Below are 18,472 nucleotides of genomic sequence, written 5' to 3'. Positions count from 1 at the left end.
TATAAACGCCTGATACAAAAAGAATTCTAAGTAAAATTTGTAACTATAAGCGTCAAAGCCGTCAAAAGTAAGGCGGTTCTTAACTGGTCAGTATTTTTTCATGTCTGATTTTCATATATTCTTTTGATCTAGACGAGTTTTTGTTGTTGACAAATTAATGCTGTTTAAAGAGATCTTTAAAAATAATTTCCTTAGTCAGCATTTATGATAGGATAACTATAGAAATTGGTTATTTCGTGATGCAAATTATGTGTCAAACTGCCAGTTGACTTTGTTAGACTCCAAAACTATTATAGAAATAAAATAGAGTTTAGGCTTTTATTCCACCACGCGGGCCGAATATTTGTTGGAGACATTTGTTCTACTAATTGTACTATAATTTTATTTTAAGCATCAAAGGTTTCATTGCGAGGTTTTCCCTCACCGTTCTAGAAAGTGATCACCTGATAAGCAGTGGTACGTCTAATCCGAAAACTTAAATTAGAAATACCATTTATTATTAATATCCGTAATAGTAAAAACCATATGAAACATGCACTAACACGAAAATTCTAAATCTATTAAAAAATACTTCTACATTTCTTAAGACCTTGTTTACATTACTCGATTGCAGCCGTGACCGAGCGCAGTGAAACCACCGGATAAATAGCCTGTATTTACCTATGAAAGAGATTCCTCCATTCGATCTTGTAACGCCTGGCGATAAATGCTTTTATTTGCTGCCATGTGACCTCTTAATCCTTTAAGTTAACGGTTTGGAATTACAAATGCGTTTACTTATGTTAGATGTTTTGCTTATTTTATAAATGCAAAAGTGTGGCTTTTAGGATGGCCGATGGTTACTCAATCACGGGAAAAATAACTCTGATTTCTATAACATTTGGATAATAACAGCTTTTAATCCGGATTCACAAATACGATACTTTTTACTCCGGGAAATCTTTTCACGTAGAGGAAATCCCGAGTAGAAACTGGTATCTTTTTGTAAATATTAATTGATGTTTATGATACAAGAAGTCTATCCATAGAGGTACTAGTAGATCTACTAAAATACTATAATTTTGAGCGCCTGACTGCTGGGCAAAGTCTTCCCTTCTATTCTTCCACATATTATTATTTTTCTTCTGTGTCATATCCCGCGAATGGCTTTAGTTTGGTAAGGTCCAGGGCTGACATATTGATATTGCCTTTTCTTACAATTATCTCGATTGTCAATTTAAGTCGCTGTTTACAATTGTGTTGTTAAGGCCAGAGGTTAATAATAGAGTTGATTTTTTATTCAAATAAAATTAAACGTTAAACTACATTGCCTCTACGATATATGAATAAAGTTCGTTACCCCGTTACAGAACGCGCAGTGAATTTGAACCAGAGCGATGTTTCCCAAACGGTTTATCATCCATCAAAGTTTTAAACTGTTTCGACGTAATCCCTGGTATAGTTAGTGATAGCCAAACGGTTTATATTAGATTATTCTTGTTTGATACGATGTAATGCATGCGTTTTCAGTCGATTGGTAAAAGCAGAAGTAGCTTGCAGTGCTTGTAATAATTTTAATTCATTATTGAAATAAGGCGAGTATTTTCGTAGGGCAATTCTCGTAATAAGGATTAAGTAGTGTCATTTGAAATCAGTCTGGTATTTACGTATAAGGGCTACTCTCGTCATAAGTAATCTCGAGTCGCGGGTCGCTTACGGTCGTATAAACAATGGTCACGTGGTACCAGCCCCGGACAGAAACATCTGTTAATTTTGCAAATTCTTGTTCTGTGTTGGCCCAATGATCTCTGCCTACAGTTTAAGCAGTGTGGTGACAAAACAAGACAAAAAGCACGACATGTCTCCAATACCCGTTGGTTTTAATGTCAATATGAAAACGCTTAAAAAGCTTTTTAAGATGGTTTCTTTCATGATGAATTTAAGTTTACACAATTTTGAAAAGTTATAATTATGTAGATTATCTTTGCGTGTAATATGTGTTTGTCTTGTATGGGTTGTTTGATTGTAGGTTTGAACCCGCTACCTGTGTGGTAGGGGGAAGCTTGTACCGAGGCCCACTTAGACGTCTAGTCGGGTTTAGCTGTAGTTTTCTCTCTGCGTAGCAACACAAACAAAAATTCATACTTTTGATGACCGAACCTCAGAACTTTCTACCGGTCAGTAACTGCACGTTTGGCGCAGTGGTTTAAGCGGTCACCTCGCCGCAACAACCGTAGCGCCGCGTGTGGTGGGTTCGAATCCCACCCGGGACAAATCTTTGTGTGATGAGCACGAGTATTTGATCTGAGCCTGGATGTCAATTTATCTATATAAGTATGTATTTAGAAGTATATAAGTATGTTTATCAGTTATTTGGTTGCCATAGTACAAGCTCTGCTTAGTTTGGAATCAAATGACCGTGTGTGAGTTGTCCAATGATATTTATTTATTTATTTATTTATTCGTTACTGCTACTACCAACGCAGTCAACAATGTTTCAGAAATAAATACACAAAATAGTTTTAAAGCTCATTGCGCAGTTTCATTGCGGGATCAGTGTTTATGCCGCGGCGATCCCATTACACTGTTGATCGCAACTAAAGATGCCCGGGGCTATCCGACACTTAGTTGCAATACGTTACAATACGCTGCAATACGCGGCCATACGCTGTTAGTGTAAATAAACTATGTTGAAAGTACGCGGCCGAAGTTTCGCGGCTGATTTTACGTTTTCATGTATTCGTTTTTATCGATGTAGTACATTTATTAGTAAGCCACAAAATACCAATTTTCGTTTTGGTGTATTTTAGGAATGAAACAAATGAAATCAAACCCGCCAACAAAAATTTAAATATTATTTAAAATAAAAGTTTTGACAGCTAAATAATGATAATTTGTCTTTATGTAGGTAACGATTATATACGTAGGAGGCATTGATATGACACACTATAGGTTGCGAACTTATGCGTGTGCGTTTGTTGTACCTCTAGAAAAGTTGCCGGTGAGCTTTCGCCCGAATGTAAGTAAGCTGTAGCGCGATTTCTTACAGTCAGTACTTAAAATGTTCTGCAAAAATTGTTTCTACGATGTCCGCTAGAGGCACTGATCAGATTTACGTACAAATTTTCGACAGCTACAACTTTCTCTACTACTAACGAGTATCGACATAGGGCTAAGTTACTGTACCCAATAACACAACGTTGTTTCCGAATAATGCGTCATCAGTATTTTTTAAACAGCATTGCAGGCGTAACCATATCGAAATTCGGTCGCGTATCTTCAGCTTAGTGTGTTTAAGTACTAATACGCGGTAATACGTGGCAATATGCTGTTACGAGCAGTCCATGGACGACAGTGTTGCGTTTATACTTTATATAATTTATATGTGGGAGTTATTAAGTGTCACCGCGCGATAACATTAGTTTATACTCGTTAAAAGATGGTTCGTGCCGATATTTCTACTTGAAAGTTGTTATAAGGGGATTATAAAGATGTCCATGAAGTGTAAACCTGTAATAACCTATTCATACTTACATATACTTATATTATTATCCATACTCCATACAAATATTATAAATGCGAAAGTAACTCTGTCTGTCTGTCTGTTACTCAATCACGCCTAAACTACTGAACCATTGACATGAAATTTGGTATGAAGATATTTTGATACCCGAGTAAGGACATAGGCTACTATTTACCTCGGGAAAATGACGCATTCCCATGGGAAAATTCAGGTGGCGGACGAAGTTGCGGGTAAAAGCTAGCAATATCTTTTATGTGTATTTACTATAAACATAGTATTAGACCTGTTATACTCGAAGGTGTAGATAGAGGTGTCCGAATCGGGGATAGCAGGCCTATTGCCATATACCAGGCACGCAAGCCAATTTCAAGCTGCTACTGAAAAATATTATATATCAGGTTAGCCTTTCTTCCAAGCTATGTTGGAGTCGGCTTTCAGTCTCACCGGATGCAGCTGAATACCAGTGTTTTACATGGAGTGACTGCTTATCTGACCTCCACAACCCAGTTACCTGGGATAACATGATATCCTTCGGTAAGACTGACTTCTGACTACTGTTAACGACTGTCAAAGATCTTCGAAAATGACAGCCGGGACCCACAATTTAACGTGTCTTCCGAAACACGGAGGAACTCGATATGTAAAAGATGGTCACCCATCCACAGATCAACCTCGGCAAGCACAGCTTAACCTCAGAGATCGATCCGCGCGGCTGTTTTTAACTAAGCCACGAGCTCCTCTGCTACTGAGAAATATTGTGATATAAATTAGGAAAGACCCTACCGATATCAATCAAGAGCATGTCTGTGCACTGTTAGAAAAGCTCTTATTGTCTGTGGCTGAACCATAAAAATCCAACTTTAAACAAGTTTTTTTTATGCGGTATTTTTTTTGTATATATTGATGACGGTCAAAATCGTTCGGTAAGTGCTACTAAAGTTATATTTTGCTTATAAATCAGTTTTTTTCGAACTATTATACTTTTTGGGAAGCTAGTGCCCCTGTGCAAGCTTGATCAGCTTATGCCAGATATGTAAATAAAATAGTAATTATTATTTAAATGACCTGGTATCGTTTTTACAACGATTCAGGTTGCAATAACTGATTGCCAACCAAAAGTAATTAATGATGAAAGCTCGCATTAATCTCTCGTTCGACACAACTACACATTTCATACTTTTATTACTGACCGTCTGTGCATCGAAAACAAATAAAAGGAAATATTATAAGTGATATGAGAACTATATATGATATCAACTTAGCCTTTCTTCCAACTATGTTGGAGCCGGCTTGCAGTCTTACCTGATGCAGCTGGATACCAGTTTTTTACATGGAGCTATCGACCTCCACAACCCAGTTACCTGGGTTATAACATGATACCCTTCGGTAAGACTAGTTGTCAGTTTCAAGCTTCTGACTACTGTTAACGACTGTTAAAGATCTTTGAAAATGATACGCTGCACCCACAATTTAACGTGCCTTCTGAAATATGGAAGAGCTCGGAATGTATAAGATGGTCACCCATCCACAGAACCACCTCGGCAAGTATAGCTCGGAATATATTAGATGGTCACTCATCTTCAGAACAGCCTCGGCAAGCGTAGCTTAACCTCAGAGATCGATCCGTGCAGCTGTTGCTACTTAGCCCCGAGTTCCTCACTATACAACATCAATTCAAGCCAAAACAACATTTTGTAGAAGTGAAATGAGAATGTTTCTTCATGTATCAAGTGACTTTTGATGCGATTTACTTGTACATGTTATGTCTAACTTCAAAACAGGCGCATGTTGAGTTTCTTCATAAATTTGATATGCAACTAAGAAGCGTTCTTGAAATAAATCACGCGAGCGAAACCGCGCGGGCTAGCTGGTTAATATGGACCGAAACTTTTGAAACCATGGTGATAATGATGTTGTTTTTTAATTGAACAATGATTCCCGGCATTACGACATGTTAATCATAGTAAGATATTTGCATTGTCAAATGAAAATAAAACTTTAAAACAATAAATTATGCCGCGCAAATACTTGATAAAAGCGTTTGAGCAACTAACGACATCTAGTAGTGGGTAGAGAAGGCATATTAGTTCGCGAGTTTTCCGCTCTGAGATGTTGTTAAAAAAGTCGAATACAATTATTTAGAAAGATTTGAGGTGAAATATTTAATTTAAAACTGTTATATAGATCCAAGCAACACATTACATACTACTAATTTAGCTATTTATTGTAATTTAATACAAAAATACAGTCAAAGTGTGCAATATTGCCATCTAGCGGAGAACAGCTAACAACGCTGTTTTAAAGAGGAGTTGTAATATTGTAAAAGAGTTTTATGAAAAATAACTTCTCTGCAAAGTTTTTAATGAGATTCAAAATACATAAATTACTGTATTATAGTATAAATACATAGCGTAATGCAACGTACTTGACTAATGCCGTGGAAACAGAGTCCTATAAAATATTTAAGTAATAATAAACAAAAATTATGATTAAAAGATTTTGAAACCTGGTCCTATAATAACTGACTGACAGAAGTTCTTTATAAAAGTTTAATACACGAACGTACTGGCACCATTAATTAAATTCGTTAACCTCGTATTTCGCGCAAAATGCAGGCTTCAAGTTCGGAAGGCATTAAAACGAGGCAATAATAAAACGCCGGACGGCATCGGTAATTACTTGATAATTAAAGCGAACTGCAATCACACGTGGGGAGATTTAAAACGGATGCTGGGCCACCCTCCACATACTTTACATATTATAATGACATGTCATGTTTGCTGTACCAAGTACGTTTCGTATTTTTACCTATTGTTTCTTTTGAGAGTCAGTAGAGTATGTGTATGGCGTGTACTCGTGTAGTACTTTGTGTTACCTAGATAGTTTGTGATTAGATGTTTGCGCGAAAAACTGACAAACATACATACATCCATGTATGTTTGTCAGTTTTTCGCGCAAAAACTACTGCACGGTTTTTAATGAATTTGATAACCGAACCATTTATAACCTAAGATTAACACATAGGTAACTTTTTACCACCAAAAATGTCTTCACGCGGTTGAAGTCTATTTATAAGCCGTGACTATAGACAGCAGTACTTAGCTCAATTGTCGGTACATATTTAGCGGTTCTGACTTTTGATTATCGGTTTAAAGGACTTTCAAATGTTTCTAGTGAGCTCTTATATTCTCGACTAATCTCTTCCTACAGTTTGTTTTGACAAAGCAATCTAATAGAAGAAATAACAGCACACAAACAACATACTCGTTTTTAGACGTCGTGAACGCTGACGGTTGCAAACTTTTTATTCATTACCCCTATATTACTGCTGCCTACAAGCGACGTCACGTATTTCGAATAAAAAAGCAAAATTTAAACTTGGACCGTGGAATAGTGCGGCATTCGTTTTTCGCGCAGTCGAATTTTGGATTTGGTCCAGAAGGTGTTGGGTTTTAAGATAAAAAACTGTATTTTGTAAGCTACTTTATCCAATTTGATAGTTAAAGATGCGTGAATGTATATCCATACACGGCGGGCAGGCTGGCGTTCAGATCGGGAACGCCTGCTGGGAGTTGTACTGCCTGGAGCATGGCATCCAGCCCGACGGGCAGATGCCGTCGGACAAGACGGTGGGCGGCGGCGACGACTCGTTCAACACATTCTTCAGCGAGACCGGCGCCGGCAAGCACGTGCCGCGAGCCGTGTTCATCGACCTGGAGCCCACGGTGGTGGACGAGGTGCGCACCGGCACGTACCGCCAGCTGTTCCACCCCGAGCAGCTCATCACCGGCAAGGAGGACGCCGCCAACAACTACGCGCGCGGACACTACACCATCGGTAAGGAGATCGTGGACCTGGTGCTCGACAGGGTACGAAAACTAGCAGATCAATGTACCGGCCTGCAGGGCTTCCTCATCTTCCACTCGTTCGGTGGCGGCACCGGGTCAGGCTTCGCGTCCCTACTCATGGAGCGCCTGTCTGTGGACTACGGCAAGAAGTCCAAACTAGAATTCGCCATTTACCCCGCGCCACAGATCTCGACCGCTGTTGTCGAGCCGTATAACTCAATTTTGACAACACATACAACTTTGGAGCACTCTGATGCTGCCTTTATGGTTGACAATGAAGCTATTTACGATATTTGTAGAAGGAATTTAGATATTGAGAGGCCGACGTACACTAACCTGAACAGATTGATCGGTCAGATCGTGTCGTCGATCACCGCGTCGCTGAGGTTCGACGGCGCCCTGAACGTAGACTTGACAGAGTTCCAGACCAACTTGGTGCCGTACCCTAGGATTCACTTTCCCCTGGTGACATATGCGCCTGTCATTTCTGCTGAGAAGGCGTACCACGAGCAGTTGTCCGTGGCGGAAATCACCAACGCGTGCTTTGAACCCGCCAACCAGATGGTGAAATGTGACCCTCGCCACGGCAAGTACATGGCGTGTTGTATGCTGTACCGTGGAGACGTGGTGCCTAAGGACGTGAACGCTGCCATCGGTACGATCAAGACCAAGAGAACCATTCAGTTCGTGGACTGGTGCCCGACCGGGTTCAAGGTGGGTATCAACTACCAGCCTCCGACCGTGGTGCCGGGCGGTGACTTGGCGAAGGTGCAGCGCGCCGTGTGCATGCTGTCCAACACGACCGCCATCGCGGAGGCGTGGTCACGACTCAACCATAAGTTTGATTTAATGTATGCTAAGCGTGCCTTTGTCCACTGGTACGTCGGTGAGGGTATGGAAGAAGGTGAGTTCTCAGAGGCTCGCGAGGATCTCGCGGCGCTGGAGAAGGACTACGAGGAGGTCGGCATGGACTCCGGCGAAGGTGAGGGCGAAGGCGGCGAGGAGTATTAATATTTTTGGAGTTTTTATTATAGGATTTTTTTCTCAATTTCTTAGGTACAAAATGTAATGTAATTTATAAACTTTTCGGTGTGATGCATAAATATACAAGTGGACTATATTTTTTTCTTTTATTTTTTGGTCTCACTTTGTATACTCATATTTTAAACTAGACTAATAGAAAATGCATTTCATTCCAACATTTCACAAATGTCAAGCGCAAATATTGTTTATATTTCAACGTTGTTACGTTAGCTACTTGTATAGTTACGAGCACACACATGTACACAATCACTACATATTACAGGCGCAGATATTTAGATACATGTTTTAAGGCAAAGCACATATTTTAATCTTTACACTAATTTGATAGGTAGGTTTTTGTTACACAACTGAATTAGTATAAATAAATTCTTACTAATATTATAAAGATGTTTTTATCTCCTTTGTTACGTCAAAAATAACTGCACTGGTTTGGATCGTGCAAAAATCTAATCAAAATCCCTCATAATAATGTACGTCATATAAATCCTGGGGCAGGAAATAGCATCCTGAGTGAAGTTCCATTCAAATGTCTAGACTGGTACCTATGTGTTATACATACCTACTAAGTAGGTCCTACTTTCGTGTCCGTCAAAATGGCGGGTGGAAAGTCATGAAATCGAATGAAACGTGCTCTATTATTTTGTAGTGTTTTGGTAGTATTTTTTAGTAGCTAAGCAAAAATATTTAGTAAGTAGTATTACCAATACGATATGAAAAGAAAAACAAAATCCGCCGCCAAGCTGATGTCTGGTTGGCGGGTGGTAATTGAACGGCGTGAAATGCTTTACATTTTTATATGTCAGATTCCCTTCATAGCAAAATGTACAACAAGCAAAATGAGCACGGCACTTAAAATGTACAAATCGCATAATGTGCAAATAGCAAAAAGAGCAAATCGCATAATGTACAATACGCATAATGTGCAATACTTAAAATGAACACTATACGCAAAACGAGCAAAAAGCAAAATGTACATAATACTGTTAGGGCATGTTACAAGACCGACTCGTGGAGATTTTTTTCTTTGATCGTTATTATCCTAAAATCAGCGGGTTTGTTCTATATACATACATCATTTAATCAGTATCAATTTGTATTTATTATTGTTACTTAAGTGTGCGTGCACGAGCGCTCACTCACACTACAGAAAAGCAAAATATAAGTAGTCCAAAAAAAATTTTTTTTTGCCGATTGGTGATCAGATACATGGGCAGTATCACCTCCCAAAATATCACCAGCTATTATGAGAAGACCCTATATACAAGACTTGCATTTTAGTTTGTTTTCTTTTAAGTTTAAATAAATAATATAATTTCAACACAATTAGTTGTTGCGCAAGTCCTCATTGCTTTGTTATTTGGTGATGATTCAAGGATTTCATACCACGCCTCATTAAGTTTTCCCTTTATTAATATATAAATAAGCTTATATTGAATTTTAAGTATTACAATGCTATATGAATCCAACAAACCCCAAACTAAGAAACGGCAGTAAGTGGTTAGTGTGAACGAAGGCGACTATGTACATTTTGCTTTTTGCTCGTTTTGCGTATAGTGTTCATTTTAAGTATTGCACATTATGCGTATTGTACATTATGCGATTTGCTCTTTTTGCTATTTGCACATTATGCGATTTGTACATTTTAAGTGCCGTGCTCATTTTGCTTGTTGTACATTTTGCTATGAAGGGGTCAGATTTTAGTAGTCTATTGGTAGGTAAATAAAATAACATTAATCTTATCTACGTGCTAATAGTTTACAAATTAAAGGCATCACACACACTACATCGAGTACGCCTACGCATATTATCACAGCAATGTTACTTACGAGTGTCATTGTTATTAGTCTGGAGGAGTATTTTTTATAATTTATGTTACCGTTGTTTTACACTAATAAAAAACGAATATATTAAATTATATAATAATGTTAAATAAAAAAAATAGTACCTACATTGAATGAACGAGCTTTAACAGGTTCCCTGTCCCCATACAATCCACTTTTTTCTATCGTATATGTCCCACTCTTTTTTTGTAGTAAATTGTTAAAATAATTTGATAAATCACTGTGGTTTTGTTTGATTTGCTAATCAAGAGGATGTACTCCATACGTCCCAATACTAAAAATGTGCATTAACCTGCTACGTCCATTTAAAAAAGGGGCATTAAGTTGGCTCTAAATTTGATCATATGTGATTCATTCATACAATCCTTGTTACAAAATATGTCCCATGAATCACATATGATTCATGGGACAGGGAACCTGAATTTGAAATCTCTTATAAACCTGTTAAGTAAACATTGCTGTGATAATATGCGTAGGCGTACTCAATGTAGTGTGTGTGATGCCTTTAATTTGTAAACTATTAGCACGTAGATAAGATTAATGTTATTTTATTTACCTACCAATAGACTACTAAAATCTGACATATAAAAATGTAAAGCATTTCACGCCGTTCAATTACCACCCGCCAACCAGACATCAGCTTGGCGGCGGATTTTGTTTTTCGTTTCATATCGTATTGGTAATACTACTAAATATTTTTGCTTAGCTACTAAATACTACCAAAACACTACAAAATAATAGAGCACGTTTCATTCGATTTCATGACTTTCCACCCGCCATTTTGACGGACACCCTACTTTCTAGGTATCGAACGGTACATGTCGAAAACTGTTAGCTACGATACATAATGATAAATATTTATACTTAACCATGCAGTTTTTATACAGTTATTACAGAAGGTATTATTATACTCTTTAAAATATAGCTTGATTAAAATGACAGTTCTAAGCAAAACAGAGAACACAACTTTGTAGTGACGTCTAACGAGTATTACAAATTGAAACACGAAAAATCTGTCTTGTCTAGCATTATAACTATTTTTTAAATACAGATCCTCAATAAGAAATCAGAATAATTCAATAAAATCAGCCTTTAAACTAAAGATCAGTACTATTTTCTTTAGTCTTAAAAATAAACCTAATAATTTTCAACCTCTCTACAAGGCTACGTCATGTTGCAAAAAATTTAGTGAGGTGACACAATAGAAAAGAGTAAATCATCTGATTAATCGTTAATCGCGAAGTACACTTTGATACTATTCGTGACCAAGAATTAATAATTAATCTCCAAGATTGTTCCAGCGATTCTGATGATAGCGATGAGGATGATACTGATTTAGGATGCGCACCATTAACTGCGCATCCTATATTACTATCATCCTCATCCCTATCATCAGAATTGCACCATTAACTGAATAAATTAATTTTATTTAACTGTTTTCATTGTTTTATTTAATTGATCCTAATTAATACTAAACTAGGAGAGGTCTCCGTGCGGTGTTAAAAGTAGGGCTGGTCGTCCTATACGAATTTCCTTAAACAATAAGATTCACAACAACAATTCGTAAAAAGCTGATTCAAAAATAATTGAATCGAATATAATTATTTTAGATTCGTTTTTTTCGCTATCGATTTTGATCAATATTTCTACAACCCTAGTCAAAACAGTTTGACATCTGTCATTCTAATCAAGCTATATTTTAAAGACTATAGGTATATTTTATTTTGGTATGTATTGTTGGGTGTTCACACACACATGCATCTATCTACTCAGTGATAGCTTGATCCTATCAACCCCAATTTCGTTTCAAACAAGTACAAGTTACATTTTGTAGAAATAATATTGTTTTTTAGTTGTTTTATGTTGCAGTTATTTTTTTACTTTCAAGATATTATTCAAGTTTCTCTATCTCAACTTCACAGTTTCATAATAATTTGTTTCATACAGAATCCGAAAAAAATAACTCAAACGTTCAGTTTCATGCACATTCAACCTGGTTGCAAGTGTCTACCTACCTTTGTTCGACGATTAAAGACAACGACGATTAAGTCATTAGTATGTTGCCTAGGCTTTGAACTTTCGACTACATTCACATTCCAAAGTTATTTAATCATACATATAAATTTTAAATGCGATTGTTTGTGAGGATGGATGCATGTATGTTTACTACTCTTTCCTCTAAAAATGATTTGACAGGCTTGAATGAAATTAAACACAAAGATAGTTTATTACCTGGCTTAAGACAAAAGATACTTTATACCAGGTAATCAGGTGAAATAATGTATGCAGAATAATTTGCGAGCACAAGCTAGTATTATTGATATACATACCTACCACAGAAAAAAGGATGCATTTCCTTATTAAACAAAACTTAGCTCGCGACTGTATTCTCATCAGATATTAAAAAACATTTTTATCTCTCGCAGCAGCACTCAAGGAAGCTCTAAGTAAATGCACTTATTATATAAATAGCCTTTTGCTATTAGCTAACTAGGTGTTCTGTTTCTGAGTTAATATCCACTGGGGCCGCTTAGACACTGCCAACTCTCCTACCACCATTAATGCTTAATGGATGTGGTATTTTTCAATTCCTTCATAAGTTTCAAACTTATGATTAATTCTAGTTAAAGGTTTAACGCGAGCATGCATCATTTACCTTCGTTGTAAAGTTCAAGACTGCACGGGTGTAGCAAAGTTTGCTTTGAAGAAAAAACTGTGAGATGAAACTTTGCGATAGGTTGATCACGTGTTGTATTTTACATCATATTATATGTAATTTATATGCTAGGTACTTCTATGCTACTAAATCTAAAAAAACATTACACTTGTTAAAATATAGGACTATAGGCTACTACATATATTTGTTAAGTTTGTAAAGGTATTTTTATAAAGTGTCATTTTATCCGCCACAGAGGCCTTTCGTTAGTGGCGCAACTGCCTCTTCTGATATGACAAATTGATAGTAAACGTATAATAACAATAAGGCGTGATTGTGTTTTCTTCTCACGAGCAACACCTCATCGGAAACTGTGATAGATTTAAAATATTATGATGATTTTAAACGCTTATAAGTTCATGAAACCATGACCATTTGAATGTAATTGTTTCATATTTAAATACATCAACAGCTTTACTCCAATTAGATAAAAACCTGAAACTAATTTAACGAAATAAAGTCACGAAACGAATAAACAACTTGTTTCGCTGTTATTACATCTGAGTACAAGATTGTCAGTGCAATAGTTGACATCAGAGCTTATTCAAGTCACTGGCAGTCTGGTCTGTCCCCGCGGAGGGCTGGATAACGAGAAATCTTAGTAATTATCGGGAGCCCGCAACTTCATGGCCCCTAGGGCTTTTAATGGACGGCAAATTTAATAAAACGCGACGACTAAAGAACTTTATAAGGATAATTAATTGCGAAGAAAAAGCGAGCCCGATTTACATGTTAAGTATCTTGAAGAATAGTTGTCTTTTTCTTTTTCAACGGCTTCGCTTATAAGGCTGGGTAAGGTTGTATCTAATATATAAAATTCTCGCGTCACAGTTTTCGTTACCGTAATCCTCCGAAACGGTTATAAAAAAATTATAAATAAAAGCCAGAGTATTTACCAAACGTTTATAATTCATTGAGCGTATTAACAAGGTGTTGAGCCGCTTTGCTATGTGGTGTAGTGGTAGAATCATTGAAGGTGGTCGCACTGGCTTCATATGTACTTGTTGGACGTGGACTGAATGTAGTCCAGAGGCCGCAGCATCACAGGGGACTCGTTGATGTCGATCTTAGATGTCAGCGATCTGCGAACAAACATATCAATAGCTTTATTAAATTTGTTGCGTGTGGTGGGTTCGAATCCCACCCCGGACAAATCTTTGTGTGATGAGCACGAGTATTTGTTCTGAGCCTGGATGTTAATGTATCTATATAAGTATGTATTTAGAAGTATATAAGTATGTTTATCAGTTATTTGGTTACCATAGTACAAGCTTTGCTTAGTTTGGAATCAAATGACCGTGTGTGAATTGTCCAATAATATTTATTTATTTGTATACGTAATTTGGCAAAGAAAAATGATTTTCGTTTACTTCTAAATAGACAACAAAATTGATAATCATTTCGCGCGCTAAAAAATAAAATTGTTTTTATTTTAACAATTTATATTTGACAGCTTCAGTTGTGCAATGATTAAGGTGGCCACACCGCTACCAGTGTCGTGTTGATCCACAAATAGTTGTTTTGGGTCATATTTGTCATTTGTGGTCCGTTGATTGTAAGTTTTTAAAAGTCCCCGCGACACAAGAGCAATTCTCAGAGCGGAAGTTGTCTTTTTGAAAAAGATTTAAAAATAGTATTAAAGATTTCACTTAAGTATATCTATTTAAAAATTCATATTAGTTAAAAATGTTCACAAACACTTTGCAACACTAATACAACTGCTAACAAATATTAGAAAATGTTATATAAGTTTGATTTAATTTCTTTTCAGAACTGTTTACTAACATGAAACCATTTTTTATATTGTGATCAATGTTTCTTGAAAATGTGCATAATTCTTGTTAACATTTTATAAATAACATTGTGGCAGTTCTTTATACATAACATTTAATAGAATGACAGTATTTTAAGTCAAATAATGCGATCTACAATTATTGATAAATCGCATAATGACGCAATTCATAAAAAAAGTCCACTTTTAACTTCGACGATTTATTTATAAAAAATAAAAAAGAAGGATATTAGAGGTACATACTAGGTACGAGACGTAGTGAGGCTTGTCGTGATTGTTGTGCTTGTGGCTCGTCAGTAGTCTGCACAGTGGAGGTCTCCGTCGTTTGTTCTGTATACATTAAAATATTACCTTTAGTTTCGCCCGACTTGATGCACTCGAACAACGTATTACGGCCTCAAGGTCCTAATAATTTTGACAATAATTGGAATGCAACTAATCAATGTATTTGAATAATGTTTGGAACGAAGAAAACTCTCAAATAATCGGGTTGTACCTAAATGTCAACAATGTATATTACTTATTGGTAGACAACGTATACGCATGTTTGTAATTTGGTACTAATTCTTGATTAGAACACGTAGTAGTTTTTTATAACTACGAATTAAAAAAGTATTTTATTGAGTCCATTAAATTTTAAATAGTCTCGAAAATAATTGGTCACAAATGGTGCCCAATTTTTTGTTTGCAGAATATAATTTTACTGTACTGGCCCCATCAGCAAACTTCTATTTCATTATATTTTAAGAAAAGAAAGCTTACCTGAGAGTTCTTCAAACATTTCCTGTAGCCGGGAGAGGTCTGCAAACCCGTACATGGTCGTGAAAGATGGCTGCGGTCTTAACCTTCTCGCACTGAGAAGAAAGCCCGAGCCCAGAAGCGAGACAGTCATGAGTTAATTAAACAAACACTTATTACCAATACCTACCTATTTATTTATGTACTGTAGTTATCTGATGACGTTGACGAAGTACAAGATTTCTTCTTAGATGAGACATGTAAACATGTAGCTAAATTTGATGTTAGTCTAGCTGCATTTCAATCACCAATGTGCAATGTAGTAAATCAATGCGTGAGGAGAAAGTTTACTAATATCAATGTACCTTTAATTAGCTATGCTTAACGCAGTTATAGGCATTAAACAATCCTATAGGCAAGTGTTGTCTTTTAATACGCGCCGCTTCCTCACACATTTCTGGTAACGTAGGTTTAAGATAAAAAAAACTAGTAGACGTACACGACTGACGAATTTTCTTAATTGAAAAAGACAGTACAAATAGATAACTAGCCAATTGATTATCAGTTTTATTATTTTACATGTATTTTGAATCAGTTTATCGACACCCGCCAATATAAGTGTATGTGTAGTTATATTCTGATAGCTAAATAGAGAACCTGGTATACAAGGTCCCCAAGTAACGGGGGCATATAAAAATATTATTCACCCGTAGACTTACGGGTGAATAATGCGGCGGATGGTTGCTTTCTTGCTGATGCTACTTTACACCTAAATCTTAATTTTACTCTAAATAAATTGTTCATTTGCGCTGTCGGAAGTTGTCGGAGTATATCTACGGAAATTTAAAACTCACTTCCTAATCCACTGTATTGTCCATAAGGCAATGTAGTAGAGGTGCACGACCATCTTGACTGATATCGCCAGGAACACGACGAAGTTGGCGATGAGGAAGAACACCATGATGAGCAGGTCCTTGAGGGTGTTGCTCACGTAACTGTCGCGCATTGTGAACCCTCGGATCGGGCAGTACCTGCAATAATAAATACGTAATTTAATTATAAATACATACATGTTACATAAAATCACATTAACTGCTTTTGTGGCGCGGTCAGTAGCGTATCCGATTGCTGACCACGAGGTGATGTTGCTATTTTCCTTATTGTACTATTCACAATTGTAGTCCAAAGTTTAGCAACGTACGCGTACCTATATGGCAATAGGTTCAGCTTATTACATGGGATAAAATTGTTAATGGCAAAACACGTCATTGACTCCTTCACCTTCGGGTATAAAGGCTATGTGTAGGCATGTATGTAAATACATAGAATCTCTTAGGTAAAGACCAAAGAAAGCCACTTGCTAGTATCCCCACAAACGTGCTTCACATCCATACATTTTGCCATACAGACTTTTTTGCAGGATATCACTGATATAATCTGTGTGAATGTCTTTCTTGGGCGTTCGCTGTCAGTATTTCATATTTTAAATAGTCTATTTTAAGCTTACGGAAGAGACCTTTGCCCGGCAAAGAGCAGGGGATTATGTATAAATTCTAAGCGTATTTACAAAACACAGGTTCTCTCTGTTGCATCATTCCCATACACGGTCGGCGATGAGGTCAATCGAAGGACCAACCTTACATGCTCCCTCATACATAGAGGCCTAAACTTTCTTACTTGGGGCAACCTTTGAGATTTTCTTGACAGAAAGCTTAGGAATAACTTTTTGGAAGAAGCAATTGTTATATAACATAACGTGCAATAAATATTGTGCTTATGCTCTTACATTATCAAAATTATTGTAATTGTTGAAGTTTATTCTAATTAATAATAAGTAAACAACATAGTGACCTGAGATTGTAAGCCGCACATCGTTCATAGAAGGCTTCAATGATCCTCACCAGGATGTTGTGCTTAGTATCAGTCTTGTTCGTACTCTTCAGCTCCAACAAGGAACAGAGGCTCTTGCTGTGAGTCAACAAAGTCACCCCGCCATCACTCTGACACAAGTACCCGGTCCCCAAGACCTTACAGTTACATTTATCTACCCTAAAACCTGAACACTTACAGGGCATTTTGAACCGTATGTATAAACGGATCAAAGGACATAATTGTGTGATGGTGCTAATTTCCACCGAGCTTGAAGACGCATGCTTTAAAATTCGGGTTACGATATAATTTGGATTTGAACGTTGTTGGCAGAAGATTTGACTGGAATCGAAAATGGCAGATCATTGCCCATAAAGAATTGTAACGCTAGAGTTCTTACGTAGATGAGTTATGGTTTTGAAATGGTAAAATTCGCGGTTAGTTCTCCTACAGTATACAATAATTATGCAATATGAACATTTAAACGCTGTACTCATATTCGACTAGAAAAGTAACATTTTGATGTACCTTACTCAAGCTTCTTTTATAATTATAATAAGAATTGGTCTGTCAAAACTCTTTCTAAAACATTTCGAGTTTCGTTTGAGTAGTATTTTTGGCAAGAAAAAGCGTTTCAGGCTAACACACATTTAAACGCAAGTTAAACACATGGAAACACAGAATATAATAAATGTCTTGGCTGTTATTACAGAAAGTTTGTGAAAATTGATGTATGTGTGTTTGTTTGTTAATCTTTCACAAAAAACCTTGAAATGGATTTTAACAAAATTTGATACATAAGTAGATAGTTTATAAACTAGATCCACACATGAAATACGATTGTTGTGACAGGGAAAAAAATGTACGTAAAATTTTAAACAAGACGTCCAAATTGAACGTTCTTGTTTTTTGTTATCAACACAACACTTAAAATACACTAGTCATTCCACGCAGTTTTACTCGTTTGTGCGGCATTTTTTCCATCCTCTCCACAGAATTTTAAGACAAAACAAAATCACACACATCAATTACTTTTCAAATCTGATTATTAGTTCCAGAGATCACGCTTAGACAAACACGCAAACTAAAAAAAAGTTTCCAACTCTAAATTAATGACAGTAT

General features: G+C 36.7%; 2 protein-coding genes across 2 annotated transcripts; one reads left to right on the top strand and one right to left on the bottom strand.

The window, feature by feature from the left end:
- The first annotated feature begins 6,923 nt into the window (after window positions 1–6,923).
- Window positions 6,924–8,727, top strand: LOC142986541 (tubulin alpha-1 chain-like). Its single transcript, XM_076135057.1, has one exon. It carries the CDS (start codon window positions 7,009–7,011, stop codon window positions 8,359–8,361), a length of 1,353 nt encoding a protein of 450 aa, XP_075991172.1. The 5' UTR covers window positions 6,924–7,008; the 3' UTR covers window positions 8,362–8,727.
- A 5,162-nt stretch (window positions 8,728–13,889) lies between these two features.
- Window positions 13,890–18,339, bottom strand: LOC142986710 (uncharacterized). Its single transcript, XM_076135313.1, has 3 exons — window positions 17,333–18,339; window positions 16,336–16,512; window positions 13,890–14,033 (listed from the first exon to the last, which is right to left on the bottom strand). Exons 1-3 carry the CDS (start codon window positions 17,554–17,556, stop codon window positions 13,943–13,945), a joined length of 492 nt encoding a protein of 163 aa, XP_075991428.1. The 5' UTR covers window positions 17,557–18,339; the 3' UTR covers window positions 13,890–13,942.
- Window positions 18,340–18,472: the final 133 nt, after the last annotated feature.

This window comes from Anticarsia gemmatalis, chromosome Z (genome assembly GCF_050436995.1).
Source record: "Anticarsia gemmatalis isolate Benzon Research Colony breed Stoneville strain chromosome Z, ilAntGemm2 primary, whole genome shotgun sequence".
Lineage (NCBI taxonomy): Eukaryota > Metazoa > Arthropoda > Insecta > Lepidoptera > Erebidae > Anticarsia > Anticarsia gemmatalis.
The sequence above is the reverse complement of the archived record's forward strand: the minus strand, read 5'-3'. Positions and strand labels throughout refer to the sequence as shown.